The sequence below is a fragment of the Pseudophryne corroboree genome, chromosome 5 (genome assembly GCF_028390025.1).
Source record: "Pseudophryne corroboree isolate aPseCor3 chromosome 5, aPseCor3.hap2, whole genome shotgun sequence".
NCBI lineage: Eukaryota > Metazoa > Chordata > Amphibia > Anura > Myobatrachidae > Pseudophryne > Pseudophryne corroboree.
In genome coordinates this window covers 800189292-800210567 of record NC_086448.1, presented here as the reverse complement: position 1 = coordinate 800210567, position 21276 = coordinate 800189292, and the positions used below count along the sequence as shown (strand labels likewise).

The window sequence follows — 21276 nt, the reverse complement described above, 5'->3', positions numbered from 1 at the left end:
AGGGCGAATTGGCGGTCCATAAAAACCCCGTCGGCCCCACTGTCCACAAAGGCCTCAGTCTTGACAGTTTGACCGAGGATCTCCAAGGTCACCGGAATGATAAAAGTCTTCTTGGGAAATTCTGACTTCTGGCCTGACAGGATATTTCCCATCACCCTCAGGCCCTGAAGTTTTCCGGCTTTTCTGGGCATGATACTACCACATGACCTTTATTCCCACAGTACAAACACAACCCCTGCTGTCTCCTCCGCGTCTTTTCACGCGAGGAGAGGCGGGTAGCCCCAATCTGCATAGGCTCCTCGGAAAATTACTCAGAGTCTGAGGTTCCCTTGGGAAAGAAGGAAACCCCGGTCTCCCTTTCAAGCCTACGCTCTCTAAGCCATCTATCCACCCGGATGGATAACTGCATGAGCTGATCCAAGCTATCAGGCAAGGGATATTGTACCAGTTGGTCTTTTATCTGGTTAGAAAGACCTCTTCGGTACTGGTGTCTCAGGGCTGGGTCATTCCACTGGGTATCATGGGCCAACCTCTGAAACTCCGTACAGTAAACCTCAACTGGCCTTCGCCCTTGCTTAAGGATCGAAATCTGAGCCTCGGCTGAGGCCGTCTTGTCAGGGTCATCATACAACATGCCCAGTGCCGTAAAAAAAGCATCAACACTTTTAAGCGACAGACAGTCAGGCTGCAACCCATATGCTCAGACCTGTGGGTCTCCTTGTAGCAAGGAAATCACTATGCCCACCCGCTGAATCTCTGACCCAGAAGACTGAGGCCTAAGCTGGAAATATAGCTTGCAGCTCTCCTTGAAACAAAAGAACTGCGAGCGATCTCCAGAAAAACGATCCGGGAGATTTACTTTCGGCTCCTTAACCCCTGAAGGTGCTGCTGCTGCGGGAGCTCCGCCAGCGGCCTGGGAGGTGTGCATTTTAATGGACAAATCATTAAATTGTCGAGTCAAGACCTGCACCTGATCGACCACCTGTTGCAAAGTATTTTGAGGGGTATGCTCCATATTCCCACAAAATTTCAACAGGAGTATTGGGCTGCTGAATATGTTATGCACACCAGTGCCTGCAGGAATGTACTGGTGTCTGAACGGAGAGGGATGCAAAACAAATGAACTCACAGACAGACTGGGGAATATGACATTACGTACACAGAAGGTGATAGGGTAACAAAATAAACACAAAGTGAACAGAGAAGCCCAGAGGCTAAGAAACTGGGTGTCTCCCTAGTATTAGGAGTGCTCAGATGGAAAGAAGCGAGATGTTGTGTTTTAATACGTAGAGAACCAGAAATGCTGTTGCTAAGGGCAACAGCAAAAACCTAAAGGGTTACCAACGGGTGTGGCAGTAAACTCCTTGGTCAGAGATGGAATAATAGACACAAGGAGAGTCTCCACAATTCTAGTCCTCACTTGCAGTGCACTGGTTCAGCTTACTGCCACTAAACTGACACCAGAACACCTTGCACAGTGAGAAAGGATTTTGGCAGGCAAGTCTGAGAAAACAGCCGCAAACTTGCTAAGTTCACAGAGTAGCAAAAGAACCCCAGCAAGTTAAACAACTGACTCCAGTCTTACTGCTAGGTCTGGATTGGCAGAGTGTAGTACCAAATCCCAAGGCCTATTTGCAGTAAGCAACAACCAAATACAAAGCTACACAGTACTGGCTATTTTCAGGAACTGACTAACCAACAAAGATTCAGCAGCATCTGCTTAACCTGAGAAGAGGCTTTATATAGCAGGTGCTGTCCACGCCCCACTCAGACCTCACAGACTGTGAGCAAAAAAACCAGCACCGGATCCCCTGCCGTGCACAAAGCCTGTAACCACTGCACAGCAAAAGACCCGAAACGGAGTATCAGCTGCGCTCAGGTTACTCCGCTAGCACTTGTCTCCCGGTTGCCATGACGACGTGGCAGCACAGGGCAGGAGACCCTAACAGTGAGTGGACACATAGCAACAAATCAGACATTTATTTTCCCTTTCTAATCTAGTGATGGGCAACCTCATATTTTACAAGGGCCCTCTAACCTTCAAAAGGGCCCCACACATTACTAATAATTTCAACAAAAAGTTATTTTGTCTAAGAAATAGACACCACGTTCCCTTAGAACTGACCCCACTCCAAAACACTCTACCGTGATATGTTGACCCCACTCACCCAAAACACTCCTCACGATGCTCACTCGCCCAAAACAACTCTATATAAACTTTATAATCCCAATTACCCCAAAATTCCTTTCATGCTCCCTGCTTTCTCTAAGAAACCCCTCAGCCTCCTTGTTTAATAAGAGCTGGGGCAGGGGGCTAAACTTGGTGGTTCTAATAAGTAGAGATATGGACTGATGAGCCATAAAGAATTAGGACAGTGGGGCCGCATCAGGCCAAATATTGATAATCATTGCTCTAACCTGTACTAGAAACAAAGATGAAATTTAGAATCAGATTGACCTCCCTACTTTTGTGCAGTTTCCTGTGGAACTATTTTAACCCCATAACAGTTACAAATATTAATAAACGAACGAGACGTATCAGGCTTGTACAAACCAGTTATCCAAAAATTAATAATAAGTTGTTTCTTATAGTTGGTAGTACACACTAGTATGGCCTAGATAGGGCACTGGGATAGAATGGGCCCTGTAAACCTAGGTTGCAAACCTCAGTCAGTGCCACCCTAGGTTACGGTTAGAGCCATAGCCAGATTAAGGGGCGGATACAGGACATACTGTACCCTGGGCCCCCCTTGGTCAGGGGGCTCCCCAGCCAAAGCACATTGACATCAATAGCTTTCCCTCTTATACAGTGGCAGAACAAGCCGCCAAAATACAAGCACGACAGTATGCAGTGCAGGCAGAGACACAGTAGTCAGGTTTCTTGAGATACCTATGCAGCTTTCCCAACAGAGGAGAGATAGGAGGGTGAGGGAGCTGTAAGTGACACAGGGATCCCAGCTTTTCCTTCTTCCCACCTGTGTGTCTGGAATCTGTGTAACCTGTTATCTAATGAGGGTCTAGAGAGACACACACACACACACACACACACACACACACACACACACACACACAGAGTCCTCCTGAGTCCTGTCCCAGTGTGTAAGTACTTTAGTACAGCGGCTGCTGCTATTCTTGCATGTGACAAGATAAATTATAGATTTTATTTTTTATGTGTAGTTTAAGGTTGTTTAAGTTGTCTTTGTTCTACTACAAGAAATGTTATAGTTTAAAACTTTAAGTGTAATATACACCACCGGTTTTTACCTCCCAACATGACCCATTCCAGGGACAAAATGCTCCCTAACTGGACTACTTTCTTAAGTTATGATTGCAATCACCTGTGTTAAAACACCTTTCTTATCAATTAAATAGTTCAACACAGGTGACATCAATCATACTGTATATTAAAAGGGAAGTCCAGGTAGAGAGCATTTTGTTCCTCCTGGAATGGGACAAGTTGTAAATTATGCAAAATCTAATATACCCCTGCACTCTCCAAGACTGTGGGCGGACTGCTTTAGAAGGGTGCTTTGTTTTACATAGAGGTGTGCGAAATATTTGTTATGTTTGAATATGTAGTAGATTACTCACAAATGATCTCTCCCCTGCAGGGTACACCGGGTAACCCAGGAGTTCAGGGTAATCCAGGCAGCCAAGGAATGCGGGGAGATGGTGGACCTGCGGTAAGTACGCTGTGTGAATAATAACATACAGTATAATATTTATATGATTAGTAATCCTGGTGAAACGCGTGCTTACTTATGGCCTAATTCTGTTTGTACACAATGACTGAATATCACGCAAAGGGGCAATAAACAACTGACTGCACACGTTCGAAGGTGCGCCACTATCCTGCTTGTAATGTGGATTTCATGGAAAAGTGACCATTTGGAGGTGTTAACGTGCGTGGTTGGGAAAACGCAGGTGTGGCACGGACATTTTTGGGGCATATATCTGCTGACAGCTGCGATCATGTACGTTCAAAAACACGGCATCTGGGTCACTACTGCTGCGTCCAGTCTGAGCAGGCATACACCAACCCTTAGCTGCCATGTTACAGGCTGTTTTTGAAAAATGACAGTTAGGAGCTGATTGGCTGGTACTTTATCTTCATACACTTTAGTAAATAGACCCCTAAATCTCGTTCCAAGTTTTGATAAGCCCCCCAAAGTGATTTGGTGTAGAAGCAAACTCAACCTCAAAAGGCTGCACGGCTAGGAGGGAGCAACGCTTCATATTTCCCAGCAGCGATGATGGGAGGAATGTTGCATAGTGTTGAAATGCCGAACAGATGATGCATGACAATTGTTTCATTACTGAATGATGAACTTTATTTGTTTGGTTTTATATTGTTTCAAGAAATACATTTTTAAATATGCTCATATTTGAACTTGAAAAAGTACATTTGTCAGTTTACCCTCAGATGGCGCAATTTACCCAGTAATTTGCATCAATTTACCCCTAATCTGGGGCAAGATGAGCCACAAGACCACTTTTTTTTTGAGAAGATATATTTTCACAGCCCTTTGTCATAGATACATTCTTATCATTTCGATTGACAGGAGACATCTTGATATAAAGGTAGATGTTTTCATTTTAGCCAGACAGCCAGCCCCGGGTCCCGGCACCTGTGCAATGGATTCGGCAGGTGCTGGGACCGGTGCATGCACAGATGCTGTAGTGCAACTGTGCATGCACAAACCTCTGGCTTCTATGGACTGCACCGACTGCAGTCCATAGAAGCCGGATTGAGCTGCGTGAAAGGTAGGGAGTGGCTTCCTATAGCAGCCCGGTCTGGCAGTCCCCGGAGGGTTGATACACCTCCCAATGAGTCTGACTTGTGTGTTTGGGACTGACAGGTAGGACTTCCAATAGGAAGTCGCTGCCAGTCACAGTAAAGCCAGTGCAATCATGGACTGCATTTGGCTCCACTGACACTGAGCTGGGTGGCGTATTTTACCTGGGGGGGCTGCAGTCCTGTAATGTGGCATAATCTGACCTGCTCATTGTGATGTGTTATAGTATGAACTGGAGGGCACTATAATGTTACATAATATGATCTGGGGCACTGTAATGGGGCATAATATGAAGTGGGGGTACAATAGTGTGGCACAATATGATCTGGGGCACTGTAATGGGGCATAATATGAAGTGGGGGTACAATAGTGTGGCATAATATGATCTGGGGCACTATAATGGGGCATAATATGAAGTGGGGGTACAATAGTGTGGCATAATATGATCTGGGGCACTGTAATGGGGCATAATATGAAGTGGGGGTACAATAGTGTGGCATAATATGATCTGGGGCACTGTAATGGGGCATAATATGAAGTGGGTGCACTATAATGTTACATAATATCATCTGGGGCACTGTAATGGGGCATAATATGAAGTGGGGGTACAATAGTGTGGCATATTATGATCTGGGGCACTGTAATGGGGCATAATATGAAGTGGGGGTACAATAGTGTGGCATAATATGATCTGGGGCACTGTAATGGGGCATAATATGAAGTGAGGGTACAATAGTGTGGCATAATATGATCTGGGGCACTGTAATGGGGCATAATATGAAGTGGGGGTACAATAGTGTGGCATAATATGATCTGGGGCACTGTAATGGTGCATAATATGAAGTGGCGGTACAATAGTGTGTAATTATATGATCTGGGGCACTGTAATGGGGCATAATATGAAGTGGGGGTACAATAGTGTGGCATAATATGATCTGGGGCACTGTAATGGGGCATAATATGAAGTGGGGGTACAATAGTGTGGCATAATATGATCTGGGGCACTGTAATGGGGCATAATATGAAGTGGGTGCACTATGTTGTGGCATAATATGATCTGGGGCACTATAAAAAGGGCATAATATGAAGTGGGTGCACTATGGTGTGGCATAATATGATCTGGGGCACTATAAAAAGGGCATAATATGAAGTGGGGGCACTATATTGTGGTTTCGTTAATTCACAACGAACACTCAATAAAATGGCTAGAAAACCACATACAAGTGAATCCCTGCTACATATAGAAGGTTTCTAAGAGTGCAGCAAATAGGAATCACTCGTACAATGTATAAAACAATATGCACCTCTCTGATATCAGTGGTAACCAGGCGATAGCCGCACTCAACGCGTTTCGCCAATGTCATGAGGAAATGGTGACAGTCTAACTTCTTCAGGGGTATGTTAGCAACTTACCTGAATATATATAGCATACATAATCCGAGAACATGAAGTCCGTGTGTAAGAGATGGTCTGCTACAAACAAAATACAATGGGACGGATGCACCGGACGGCTGGTGCAGCGGCGCTGCTGATCCCCAAGAGCCAGCAAACGTTTTGTAGCACACAGTAAAGGTACTATAAAGCTTATGGGATCCGTTCGACAGTCACTAGGTCGACATGTTTTCAAGGTCGACAGGGTTTCTATGTCGTCATGTTCTAGGTCGACAGGTCAAAAGGTCGACATTAATTTTTCTTTTTTTGAACTTTTTCATACTTAACGATCCACACGGACTACGATTGGGAACAGTAACCTTGCCCGAAGCATGGCGAGCGAAGCGACACGGTGCACTAATTGGGCTTCCCGGTCACTGTACGGAGAAAACAAAACAAAAAAACCCACGAAAAACTCATGTCGACCTTTTGACCTGTCGACCTAGAAACCCTGTCGACCTAGTGACTGTCGACCTATAGTGGTCAACCTAAGCATTGTTGACCTAGACACTGTCGATCTAATGATCCACACCCAAAGCTTAGATACGAGACTGAAGCTGCCCATTGGTCCACTTGCTGCAATCTGGATTGAAATAAATATAAAGATATAATTAAATAAATATTGTCCTCTCTTTTCCTGTTGCAAACCTTTGTTAGAATCCAGACAACACGTTAATAAGTGCGACTTGGCTGCGGGGACAGAATCCCCTTTATATTATATACATCCAGCCCTTACAGCGATGGAACGTCAGGAAATATTGCTGTGTTTTTCCAGCTTGCGTCAGACGCTGGTAAGGCCTGTACAAATATGAAATACCTGGAGCCATACATCGGGTGGGTTCCTGCCAGGAAATTGCCTGAGGATGACAGGACTGTTGAGGTCTAAGGGTGACACGATGCAGGATGTATCTGTGCCCTGTAATGCCGCTCAGCTGTCACAGCAATGCTTACCCTGTTGCACTATGCCATTATCCCTGAGACACCTTGGGGCAGACCTTGTAATCTGTTTAATGCAGGATGATTACACAGGAAACTTTTTGGAAGGGGCTGCAATGCACAGTGGAATTCTGTGGCTCAGGCCGGAGTCCCCTTTTCTCTAATCGGAGCAGTATCAATAACAGTGAAACGTTCTCGGATTAATATTTGACAATAATTTGTGCATGAAGAAAGCAGAGTATCATGGAGCTGACGACGAGATGAATGCACGCCGTCTGTAATCCCTCCCACATTGCGCACAAGGAAAAGCTATTCACCTTCTGTGAACGCACTGCACCGATCCGCGTGCTTCGTTCCACAGCTGTAATAATAATCATGGCGCACTTACACCAGCTCTATACTGCTGCAGAGGCGTATTTACATGTGCGTATACATCGGCACAATCTGCGTTTTCCTTGAGGCACCCTCACTGCAATTTGCCTCATCACACCCCATCAGCTGCAAGTGTGGATGTGACAGTGCAGCGCATGTACTTGTGTGGCCCCGAAGCATGCCAGCTACACCCCAGCCAGCACTGCCAGTGTCTGAAGCTGAAACCACCCCCCAACACACAGGCACACACTCGGGAGTGGGGGTGGCTCTGCAATCACATCCTCACACACATTCGTGCCCCTCACAGTGGACATAAATGAAAGAGAAACAGAAACACGGGGCTTGAAGCTGGAGAGACACATTGGGGATATGATGCTGAAGAGACATAAGGGTGACACAAGGCTTGAAAGAAACAGGGGTTGGTATGAGGCTGGGGAGACACAAAGGTTGGTAAGAGGCTGGTGAGACACTTGGCGGGCATGAGGCTGGAGAGATACAGGGTGGGCATGAGGCTGGAGAGACATATGGGGGACATGAGACTGAGAGATACAGGAGGGCATGAGGCTGTAGAGACATGGGGTTGCATAAGACTGGAGTGATACAGGGGGGCATGATGCTGGAGAGACACTGGGGGGGCATGATGCTGGAGAGACACTGGGGAGGCATGATGCTGGAGAGACACTGGGGAGGCATGATGCTGGAGAGACACAGGGGGGCATGATGCTGGAGAGACACTGGGGAGGCATGATGCTGGAGAGACACTGGGGAGGCATGATGCTGGAGAGACACTGGGGAGGCATGATGCTGGAGAGACACTGGGGGGGCATGATGCTGGAGAGACACTGGGGAGGCATGATGCTGGAGAGACACTGGGGAGGCATGATGCTGGAGAGACACTGGGGTGGCATGATGCTGGAGAGACACTGGGGGGGCATGATGCTGGAGAGACACTGGGGAGGCATGATGCTGGAGAGACACTGGGGAGGCATGATGCTGGAGAGACACTGGGGGGCATGATGCTGGAGAGACACTGGGGAGGCATGATGCTGGAGAGACACTGGGGAGGCATGATGCTGGAGAGACACTGGGGAGGCATGATGCTGGAGAGACACTGGGGGGCATGATGCTGGAGAGACACTGGGGTGGCATGATGCTGGAGAGACACTGGGGAGGCATGATGCTGGAGAGACACTGGGGGGGGCATGATGCTGGAGAGACACTGGGGAGGCATGATGCTGGAGAGACACTGGGGTGGCATGATGCTGGAGAGACACTGGGGTGGCATGATGCTGGAGAGACACTGGGGAGGCATGATGCTGGAGAGACACTGGGGGGGGCATGATGCTGGAGAGACACAGGGGGGCATGATGCTGGAGAGACACTGGGGTGGCATGATGCTGGAGAGACACTGGGGAGGCATGATGCTGGAGAGACACTGGGGTGGCATGATGCTGGAGAGACACAGGGGGGCATGATGCTGGAGAGACACTGGGGGGGGGCATGATGCTGGAGAGACACTGGGGAGGCATGATGCTGGAGAGACACTGGGGTGGCATGATGCTGGAGAGACACTGGGGAGGCATGATGCTGGAGAGACACAGGGGGGCATGATGCTGGAGAGACAGATGGCATGATGCTGGAGAGACACTGGGGGGGGGGGCATGATGCTGGAGAGACACTGGGGAGGCATGATGCTGGAGAGACACTGGGGTGGCATGATGCTGGAGAGACACTGGGGGGGGGGCATGATGCTGGAGAGACACTGGGGAGGCATGATGCTGGAGAGACACTGGGGTGGCATGATGCTGGAGAGACACTGGGGTGGCATGATGCTGGAGAGACACAGGGGGGCATGATGCTGGAGAGACACAGGGGGGCATGATGCTGGAGAGACACTGGGGGGGGGCATGATGCTGGAGAGACACTGGGGAGGCATGATGCTGGAGAGACACTGGGGGGGCATGATGCTGGAGAGACACTGGGGGGGCATGATGCTGGAGAGACACTGGGGTGGCATGATGCTGGAGAGACACTGGGGTGGCATGATGCTGGAGAGACACTGGGGAGGCATGATGCTGGAGAGACACTGGGGAGGCATGATGCTGGAGAGACACTGGGGGGGGCATGATGCTGGAGAGACACTGGGGTGGCATGATGCTGGAGAGACACTGGGGTGGCATGATGCTGGAGAGACACTGGGGAGGCATGATGCTGGAGAGACACTGGGGGGGGGGATGATGCTGGAGAGACACTGGGGTGGCATGATGCTGGAGAGACACTGGGGTGGCATGATGCTGGAGAGACACAGGGGGGCATGATGCTGGAGAGACACAGGGGGGCATGATGCTGGAGAGACACTGGGGGGGGCATGATGCTGGAGAGACACTGGGGGGGCATGATGCTGGAGAGACACAGGGGGGCATGATGCTGGAGAGACACTGGAGGGGGGCATGATGCTGGAGAGACACTGGGGGGGGCATGATGCTGGAGAGACACTGGGGTGGCATGATGCTGGAGAGACACTGGGGAGGCATGATGCTGGAGAGACACTGGGGAGGCATGATGCTGGAGAGACACTGGGGGGGGCATGATGCTGGAGAGACACTGGGGTGGCATGATGCTGGAGAGACACTGGGGTGGCATGATGCTGGAGAGACACTGGGGAGGCATGATGCTGGAGAGACACTGGGGGGGGGGCATGATGCTGGAGAGACACTGGGGAGGCATGATGCTGGAGAGACACAGGGGGGCATGATGCTGGAGAGACACTGGGGAGGCATGATGCTGGAGAGACACTGGGGGGGCATGATGCTGGAGAGACACTGGGGAGGCATGATGCTGGAGAGACACTGGGGAGGCATGATGCTGGAGAGACACTGGGGGGCATGATGCTGGAGAGACACTGGGGAGGCATGATGCTGGAGAGACACTGGGGAGGCATGATGCTGGAGAGACACTGGGGGGGGCATGATGCTGGAGAGACACTGGGGGGGGCATGATGCTGGAGAGACACTGGGGTGGCATGATGCTGGAGAGACACAGGGGGGCATGATGCTGGAGAGACACTGGGGTGGCATGATGCTGGAGAGACACTGGGGTGGCATGATGCTGGAGAGACACTGGGAGGGCATGATGCTGGAGAGACAGATGGCATGATGCTGGAGAGACACTGGGGGGGCATGATGCTGGAGAGACACAGGGGGGCATGATGCTGGAGAGACACTGGGGGGGGGGGGCATGATGCTGGAGAGACACTGGGGGGGCATGATGCTGGAGAGACACTGGGGAGGCATGATGCTGGAGAGACACTGGGGGGGCATGATGCTGGAGAGACACTGGGGTGGCATGATGCTGGAGAGACACTGGGGGGGGATGATGCTGGAGAGACACTGAGGGGGGGGATGATGCTGGAGAGACACAGGGGGGTGGCATGATGCTGGAGAGACACTGGGGTGGCATGATGCTGGAGAGACACTGGGAGGGCATGATGCTGGAGAGACAGATGGCATGATGCTGGAGAGACACTGGGGGGGCATGATGCTGGAGAGACACTGGGGGGGCATGATGCTGGAGAGACACTGGGGGGGCATGATGCTGGAGAGACACTGGGGAGGCATGATGCTGGAGAGACACTGGGGTGGCATGATGCTGGAGAGACACTGGGGTGGCATGATGCTGGAGAGACACTGGGGAGGCATGATGCTGGAGAGACACTGGGGAGGCATGATGCTGGAGAGACACTGGGGGGGGCATGATGCTGGAGAGACACTGGGGGGGCATGAGGCTGGAGAGACACTGGGGGGGCATGAGGCTGGAGAGACACTGGGGTGGCATGATGCTGGAGAGACACAGGGGGGCATGATGCTGGAGAGACAATGGGGTGGCATGATGCTGGAGAGACACTGGGGTGGCATGATGCTGGAGAGACACTGGGGTGGCATGATGCTGGAGAGACACTGGGAGGGCATGATGCTGGAGAGACAGATGGCATGATGCTGGAGAGACACTGGGGGGGCATGATGCTGGAGAGACACTGGGGGGGCATGATGCTGGAGAGACACAGGGGGGCATGATGCTGGAGAGACACTGGGGGGGGGGGGGCATGATGCTGGAGAGACACTGGGGGGGCATGATGCTGGAGAGACACTGGGGAGGCACGATGCTGGAGAGACACTGGGGAGGCATGATGCTGGAGAGACACAGGGGGGCATGATGCTGGAGAGACACTGGGGGGGCATGATGCTGGAGAGACACTGGGGAGGCATGATGCTGGAGAGACACTGGGGGGGGCATGATGCTGGAGAGACACTGGGGGGGGCATGATGCTGGAGAGACACTGGGGGGGCATGATGCTGGAGAGACACTGGGGTGGCATGATGCTGGAGAGACACTGGGGTGGCATGATGCTGGAGAGACACTGGGGAGGCATGATGCTGGAGAGACACTGGGGAGGCATGATGCTGGAGAGACACTGGGGGGGGCATGATGCTGGAGAGACACTGGGGTGGCATGATGCTGGAGAGACACTGGGGTGGCATGATGCTGGAGAGACACTGGGGAGGCATGATGCTGGAGAGACACTGGGGGGGGGGCATGATGCTGGAGAGACACTGGGGAGGCATGATGCTGGAGAGACACAGGGGGGCATGATGCTGGAGAGACACTGGGGAGGCATGATGCTGGAGAGACACTGGGGGGGCATGATGCTGGAGAGACACTGGGGAGGCATGATGCTGGAGAGACACTGGGGAGGCATGATGCTGGAGAGACACTGGGGGGCATGATGCTGGAGAGACACTGGGGAGGCATGATGCTGGAGAGACACTGGGGAGGCATGATGCTGGAGAGACACTGGGGGGGGCATGATGCTGGAGAGACACTGGGGGGGCATGAGGCTGGAGAGACACTGGGGTGGCATGATGCTGGAGAGACACAGGGGGGCATGATGCTGGAGAGACACTGGGGTGGCATGATGCTGGAGAGACACTGGGGTGGCATGATGCTGGAGAGACACTGGGAGGGCATGATGCTGGAGAGACAGATGGCATGATGCTGGAGAGACACTGGGGGGGCATGATGCTGGAGAGACACTGGGGGGGCATGATGCTGGAGAGACACAGGGGGGCATGATGCTGGAGAGACACTGGGGGGGGGCATGATGCTGGAGAGACACTGGGGGGGCATGATGCTGGAGAGACACTGGGGAGGCATGATGCTGGAGAGACACTGGGGTGGCATGATGCTGGAGAGACACTGGGGTGGCATGATGCTGGAGAGACACTGGGAGGGCATGATGCTGGAGAGACAGATGGCATGATGCTGGAGAGACACTGGGGGGGCATGATGCTGGAGAGACACTGGGGGGGCATGATGCTGGAGAGACACTGGGGGGGCATGATGCTGGAGAGACACTGGGGAGGCATGATGCTGGAGAGACACTGGGGTGGCATGATGCTGGAGAGACACTGGGGTGGCATGATGCTGGAGAGACACTGGGGTGGCATGATGCTGGAGAGACACTGGGGAGGCATGATGCTGGAGAGACACTGGGGAGGCATGATGCTGGAGAGACACTGGGGGGGCATGAGGCTGGAGAGACACTGGGGTGGCATGATGCTGGAGAGACACAGGGGGGCATGATGCTGGAGAGACACTGGGGTGGCATGATGCTGGAGAGACACTGGGGTGGCATGATGCTGGAGAGACACTGGGGTGGCATGATGCTGGAGAGACACTGGGAGGGCATGATGCTGGAGAGACAGATGGCATGATGCTGGAGAGACACTGGGGGGGCATGATGCTGGAGAGACACTGGGGGGGCATGATGCTGGAGAGACACAGGGGGGCATGATGCTGGAGAGACACTGGGGGGGGGCATGATGCTGGAGAGACACTGGGGGGGCATGATGCTGGAGAGACACTGGGGTGGCATGATGCTGGAGAGACACTGGGGTGGCATGATGCTGGAGAGACACTGGGGAGGCATGATGCTGGAGAGACACTGGGGGGGCATGATGCTGGAGAGACACTGGGGGGGCATGATGCTGGAGAGACACTGGGGAGGCATGATGCTGGAGAGACACTGGGGAGGCATGATGCTGGAGAGACACTGGGGTGGCATGATGCTGGAGAGACACTGGGGTGGCATGATGCTGGAGAGACACTGGGGTGGCATGATGCTGGAGAGACACTGGGGTGGCATGATGCTGGAGAGACACTGGGGTGGCATGATGCTGGAGAGACACTGGGGGGGCATGATGCTGGAGAGACACTGGGGAGGCATGATGCTGGAGAGACACTGGGGTGGCATGATGCTGGAGAGACACTGGGGTGGCATGATGCTGGAGAGACACTGGGGGGGCATGATGCTGGAGAGACACTGGGGGGCATGATGCTGGAGAGACACAGGGGGGCATGATGCTGGAGAGACACAGGGGGGCATGATGCTGGAGAGACACTGGGGGGGGGGCATGATGCTGGAGAGACACTGGGGGGGCATGATGCTGGAGAGACACTGGGGAGGCATGATGCTGGAGAGACACTGGGGAGGCATGATGCTGGAGAGACACAGGGGGGCATGATGCTGGAGAGACACTGGGGGGGCATGATGCTGGAGAGACACTGGGGGGGGCATGATGCTGGAGAGACACTGGGGGGGCATGATGCTGGAGAGACACTGGGGTGGCATGATGCTGGAGAGACACTGGGGTGGCATGATGCTGGAGAGACACTGGGGTGGCATGATGCTGGAGAGACACTGGGGTGGCATGATGCTGGAGAGACACTGGGGAGGCATGATGCTGGAGAGACACCTGGGGGGCATGATGCTGGAGAGACACTGGGGTGGCATGATGCTGGAGAGACACTGGGGTGGCATGATGCTGGAGAGACACTGGGGGGGCATGATGCTGGAGAGACACTGGGGTGGCATGATGCTGGAGAGACACTGGGGTGGCATGATGCTGGAGAGACACTGGGGTGGCATGATGCTGGAGAGACACTGGGGTGGCATGATGCTGGAGAGACACTGGGGTGGCATGATGCTGGAGAGACACTGGGGTGGCATGATGCTGGAGAGACACTGGGGTGGCATGATGCTGGAGAGACACTGGGGGGGGGATGATGCTGGAGAGACACTGGGGAGCCATGATGCTGGAGAGACACTGGGGAGGCATGATGCTGGAGAGACACTGGGGGGGGCATGATGCTGGAGAGACACTGGGGAGGCATGATGCTGGAGAGACACTGGGGTGGCATGATGCTGGAGAGACACCTGGGTGGCATGATGCTGGAGAGACACTGGGGAGGCATGATGCTGGAGAGACACTGGGGGGGGATGATGCTGGAGAGACACTGGGGTGGCATGATGCTGGAGAGACACTGGGGTGGCATGATGCTGGAGAGACACTGGGGTGGCATGATGCTGGAGAGACACTGGGGAGGCATGATGCTGGAGAGACACTGGGGTGGCATGATGCTGGAGAGACACTGGGGTGGCATGATGCTGGAGAGACACTGGGGTGGCATGATGCTGGAGAGACACTGGGGGGGCATGATGCTGGAGAGACACTGGGGTGGCATGATGCTGGAGAGACACTGTGGTGGCATGATGCTGGAGAGACACTGGGGTGGCATGATGCTGGAGAGACACTGGGGGGGCATGATGCTGGAGAGACACTGGGGTGGCATGATGCTGGAGAGACACTGTGGTGGCATGATGCTGGAGAGACACTGGGGTGGCATGATGCTGGAGAGACACAGGGTAGTTGAGGCTGGAGAAACACAGATGGCTTGATGCTAGAGACACAGATAGGGATTGAGGCTGGAGAGAACATTGAAGGATGGTGCTGGTGAGACATAGGAAGGCTGAGCAATATGGCGTCCACAGTAGCTAGCAAAAGGATGAAAAATAATAATACTATATCACCTGCCAGATTTGTCTATTTCCATTATTATTGGATTTAGCACAAACCTTTTCTTATTGTATCCAATGCAAAGAGCACACCAGATCTGTGTAGTGTCCAAGGTCAATGAAAATAAACAAATCTGCCCGATGATACCAAGGCATTACTGAAAAGAAAATGCTGACGCCAGAAAGAAAATGAATAGGTCTGATGGAGAGTTAGAATGAAATCAGGCGTACTGTACATTGCTGTATAGGAACCAGCACAGAAAAACAGCCATCCCCAATATAACATTTGTGGTTACTCTAACATTGGTATATTGCTGATGACATTAACATGTCTAAGACTGAGCTGATCATCTTCCTTCCCTCCCGCACAACCTCACCTCCTACAATCTCATTGGTTATTGATGGCACTACTATCTCCTCTACCCAATGGCGGAACTAGCGAGCGGTGGGCCCAGGTGCGACAAAATGCTTTTGGCCTCCCATCCCATCCAAGTCCACCCCCTCACCCCTGGGAGGATCTGGTGAGGGGGACCTGCTCAGGGCCAGAGAAATGGATACCTAGCAACAGTGCCGTAACTAGACATTTTAGCACTGTGTGCAAGAAACGGCATCGGAGCCCCACCCCTGCATGCAAAACAGGGGCAGTGCGCGCCTTAGGCGCGCGCAAAAATACATAGTGGCATGGCTTCGTGGGGAAGGGGTGTGGCCACAAAATAATACCAATTCATAAAAGGTGCACAGTAGTCTCCATTCTTCAAATTACGCCGCACAGTAGCACCACTACACCAGGTAGAGACCCTTTTACACCTTATGGCGGACAGATTCCTCTTTTTACACATTACAGCAGACAGCGTCCCCTTTTTACACATTACGGCAGACAGCGTCCCCCTTTTTACACATAACGGCAGACAGCGTTCCCTTTTTACACATAGCGTCAGACAGCGTGCCCTTGTTACACATAGCGGCAGACAGCGTGCCCTTGTTACACATAGCGGCAGACAGCGTGCCCTTTTTACACATAACGGTAGACAGCGTACACTTTTTACACATAACGGCAGACAGCGTCCCCTTTTTACACATTACGGCAGACAGCGTGCCCTTTTTACACATAACGGCAGACAGCGTACACTTTTTACACATTACAGCAGACAGCGTCCCCTTTTTACACATTACGGCAGACAGCGTGCCCTTTTTACACATTACGGCAGACAGCGTGCCCTTGTTACACATTACGGCAGACAGCATCCCCCTTTTTACACATTGCGGCAGGCAGATCCCCCCTTTTTACACATTGCGGCAGGCAGATTCCCCCTTTTTACACATTGCGGCAAGCAGATTCCCCCTTTTTACACATTGCGTCAGGCAGATACCCCTTTTTACACATTGCGTCAGGCAGATTCCCCCTTTTTACACATTGCGGCAGGCAGATTACCCCTTTTTACACACTGCGGCAGGCAGATTCCCCCTTTTTACACATTACGGCAGGCAGATTCCCCCTTTTTACACATTGTGGCAGACAGTCCCCTTTTTGTAGAAAGAAAAGAAAAGAAAAGAAAGAAAGAATTATACTTACCCTCTCCGCTGGCTCAGGCTCCTCGGTGCAGCTTCTGGTCACTCACGATTTCCGGGCAGGAGAGAAGGAGGAGGAGGGAGGTGGAGGAGGGAGCCGCAGCAGCGCTGTGTTATTGGTAGAGGCGCTGCTGCTGCTGCCCCTCTGCTTCACTATAAGCTGTTCTCGGAAGACAGCCTATAGTGAAGCAGAGGGCCAGCAGCAGCAGCGCCTCAACCAGTAGTAAAGCGCTGCTGCGGCTCCCTCCTCCACCTACCTCCTCCTCCTTCTCCCTTGTACCGCTGCCCCTCTCCGGGCGGCTGTGTGCTGCGGGCAGCGGTTGCCCGCAGCACACAGCGGCATGTAATGAGTCAGTTTGACTCATTACATGCTTTGGGCCCCTGGACAGAGGCGGGCCCCAGTGCAACGCACTGGTTGCACTGGCGGTAGTTCCGCCTCTGCCTCTACCCCCCCCCCCCTCCAAGTAATCCTTGCCTCCTCCCTCTCCTTCACACCACACATTCAGCACCTCTCACAAACGTGTCACTTTCATCTCAAAAACATCTCCAGGATCAGACCCTTTCTCACCCAGGACGCTACTAAGACCCTCATCCACTCACTGGTCATCTCCAGACTGGACTACTGTAATCTCCACCAGATTGGCCTCCCTGACAAATACCTCTCTCCACTCCAATCTATCCTCAATGCTGCTGCCCGGCTCATCTTCCTCACCAAACGCACTACGTCCACCTCCCCTCTCCTACAAGCCCTTCACTGGCTTCCCTTTCCTTTCAGAATCCAATTCAAACTTCTCACACTCACAAAGCCCTCACCCACTCCTCTCCCACTTACATCTCTGATCTTACACTCCCATTACACTCCCACCCGTCCTCTTCGCTCTGCTAATGCACGCCGTCTTTCCTGCCTACTGATTACTTCCTCTCACTCCTACCTTCAAGATTTTTCACGTGCTGCTCCCCTTCTCTGGAAATCCCTACCTCTCCCCCTCAGACTCTCCACCTCTCTACAAAACTTCAAATGGGCTCTGTAGACCCACTTCTTCACCAAACCCAGCCTAAAGTCATCCTAACCCTCTGTTCCACGCTCACTGTCTACCGCATCTGCACCCCGTCTGTCTGCCCCTCACCTTTACAATGTAAGCTCTCACGAGCAGGGCCCTCAACCCTCATGTGCTTATCCTTCTCTTACTTAAACATCCTCAACGGCACCTAATCCCACGGCTTCTCCCACCCTGATACTTATGTCAGTGTCATCTGCTGATGCAACTATGTTTATTTACCCTGTATTTGTCCTATATTGTCTTCAGCTGTAAGTCACTATTGTCCTGTTTTGATTATTTTGTTTATGTACTCTGTAATTGGGTGGTGCGGATCCCTTGTGGCGCAATATAAATAAAGGGTAATAATAATAATAATAATAATATTATGACATTGTTCCCTACATTGCACATTTAGGACATTTTGGCGTAACAGACATGACAGAGAGCAGCTGCTGATGCGATACTCTGCAAACAGAAACTCTATAAAATTTCATTTTTTAATAACATATTGTCGGAATAATTTATTGTAATGGAAACATTCCAGGAAATGATAACTATGATATGAAACAACTGCTGGGGGGAGTCATGATCTCTCTGTAGGAGACCTGCAGCAACACATTATTCACAATGGCCCTCATTCCGAGTTGATCGGTCGCAAGGCGAATTTAGCAGAGTTACACACGCTAAGCCGCCGCCTACTGGGAGTGAATCTTAGCTTCTTAAAATTGCGACCGATGTATGCGCAATATTGCGATTACTAACTACTTAGCAGTTTCAGAGTAGCTTCAGACTTACTCTGCCTGTGCGATCAGTTCAGTGCTTGTCGTTCCTGTTTGACGTCACAAACACACCCAGCGTTCGCCCAGGCACTCCCACCGTTTCTCCGGCCACTCCTGCGTTTTTTCCGGAAACGGTAGCGTTTTCAGCCACACGCCCCTGAAACGCCGTGTTTCCGCCCAGTAACACCCATTTCCTGTCAATCACATTACGATCGCCGGAGCGAAGAAAAAGCCGTGAGTAAAAATACTTTCTTCATAGTAAAGTTACTTGGCGCAGTCGCAGTGCGAACTTTGCGCATGCGTACTAAGCGGATTTTCACTGCGATGCGATGAAAAATACAGAGCGAACAACTCGGAATGAGGGCCAATGAGTGAGGAAATACATACCACCGTGCTACGTGTTGACTGTGATCACTAATGGCTGTTCTGGCCTTATGTGGGAATCCTGGACATCTCTCTCAAGTAGGACCTAGTAAAAGAGTTCTAGAGGGGCTCACTTCATCCTGTCCACCTGCAGCCAGGACCGGAGACTAACTGCAGGCTGTCAGAGAAGTAGGTTGGAGAAGCTGCAGCACTGAGCACTCTGCCAGCATTACACCTGTTTGCCGTTCCTCTTTAATCTAATGATAACATCACCCTTAATGACTGTTCTGAGAATCTGCAGCTCAGTGCAACCCTACAAGAAATCTAATTTTTAAAGGGCACTCAGATTCCGAGGGTATGAAGTCCAGTATGTCTCTGGTTACAATGTCGGCCTTTACAATGTTGACATTGATAATGTCACCATGGTTAAAATGTCAACCTCGTTATTGTCATCACCAGCAAAATGTCGACATATCCATTAGGGTTAGGGTTATGCACACAATCAGACTAAAAGCACAGTGTCAACATTTCAACAATCAGTGTCGACATGGGTTAATGTTGACACTATGAGCATGTTGGTGCAGTATGTTTAATGAAAACATTACAATCATGTTGAATGCTCATGTCGACATACAGTAATTAATGTCTACATTGTGAACGTCGACAGAATATACTACACCCAGTTCTAAGCAATTAATTGCCTTCAGCCTAATCTCCTGTTCGTCCAGGTGTATACTGCTTATTGGGCAGAGCATCAAAATGTATATGTATCAGTGAGGACAGGGCTGCATGTGACAGGGGCAGTGACATGATGTGAAGAGGGGAATGGAGGCAGCAGGAAGCCACAGACTGAGAGTTATATAGTGGGAGGAGCAGGGTCCCCCATCAGCACAGAGTATATCAGGGAGATGAGTGATGTGTCAGTGAGGACAGGGCTGCATGTGACAGGGGCAGTGACACGATGTGAGGAGGGGAATGGAGGCAGCAGGAAACCACAGACTGAGAGTTATATAGTGGGAGGAGCAGGATCCCCAGCAGCACAGAGTATATCAGGAGATGAGTGTTGTGTCAGTGAGGACAGGGCTGCATGTGACAGGGGCAGTGACACGATGTGAGGAGGAGAATGGTGGCAGCAGGAAGCCACAGAATGAGAGTTATATAGTGGAAGGAGCAGGATCCCCAGCAGCACAGAGTATATCAGGAGATGAGTGATGTGTCAGTGAGCATGGGCTGCATGTGACAGGGGCAGTGACCTGATGTGAGGAGGGGAATGGAGGCAGCAAAAAAGCCACAGACTGAGAGTTATATAGTGGGAGGAGCAGGGTCCCCAGCAGCACAGAGTATATCAGGAGATGAGTGATGTGTTAGTGAGGACAGGGCTGCATGTGACAGGAGCAGCGACATGATGTGAGGAGGGGAATGGAGGCAGCAGGAAGCCACAGACTGAGAGTTATATAGTGGGAGTAGCAGGGTCCCCAACATAATATTTCTATTATACTGGAGACATTACTATATATTTTTAGCCTTGCCTCCAGAGTGCAAAGAAAAGGGTCTGTGTCGTGTGGCTACGCCGCTAGTGTCATGTAGCCACTCCCACTAGTGGCATGTGGCCACGCCCCCTCACAACACATGACCACGCCCATTTTTGGCACTCAGTACCACTAAGAAAATATTTCTACTTGCACCACTGGTGTTATGGTATGCCACATAACATATTTCTACACAGCACTGTTAAATGTATTGATGTTATGTTCATAGGATGTTGATGATGATAATAATAATAATAATAATAATAATAATGTCTTTTACTCATTTTAGGGGCAGCCAGGTGTAAAAGGGGAAAGAGGAGAAAGAGTAAGTATTTCATACATATACCATACACATTGGTCCCCAAGGCACCCTAACAGCTCAGGTTTTAAGGATATCTATGCTAAGCATGGGTGACCTTAATTAGAACCCCAATGAATTTGAGTAATTACATCTGTGAATAAGCATGGATATCCTTAAAACCTGGACTGTAGGGTGCCCTGGAGAACTCTGCCACAGTAACACTAGTGTCATTTAATTACAGCTGAGAA

General features: G+C 51.4%; 1 protein-coding gene across 1 annotated transcript in view; it reads left to right on the top strand.

Moving 5' to 3' along the window:
• COL14A1 (collagen type XIV alpha 1 chain) overlaps positions 1-21276 on the top strand; it is a 258070-nt gene that overhangs the window by 228217 nt on the left and 8577 nt on the right. Inside the window, exons 42-43 of the mRNA XM_063924450.1 lie at positions 3612-3683; positions 21017-21052. Of these exons, the coding sequence (XP_063780520.1) occupies positions 3612-3683; positions 21017-21052 (108 nt within the window). The remainder of the gene's footprint in view (positions 1-3611; positions 3684-21016; positions 21053-21276) is intronic.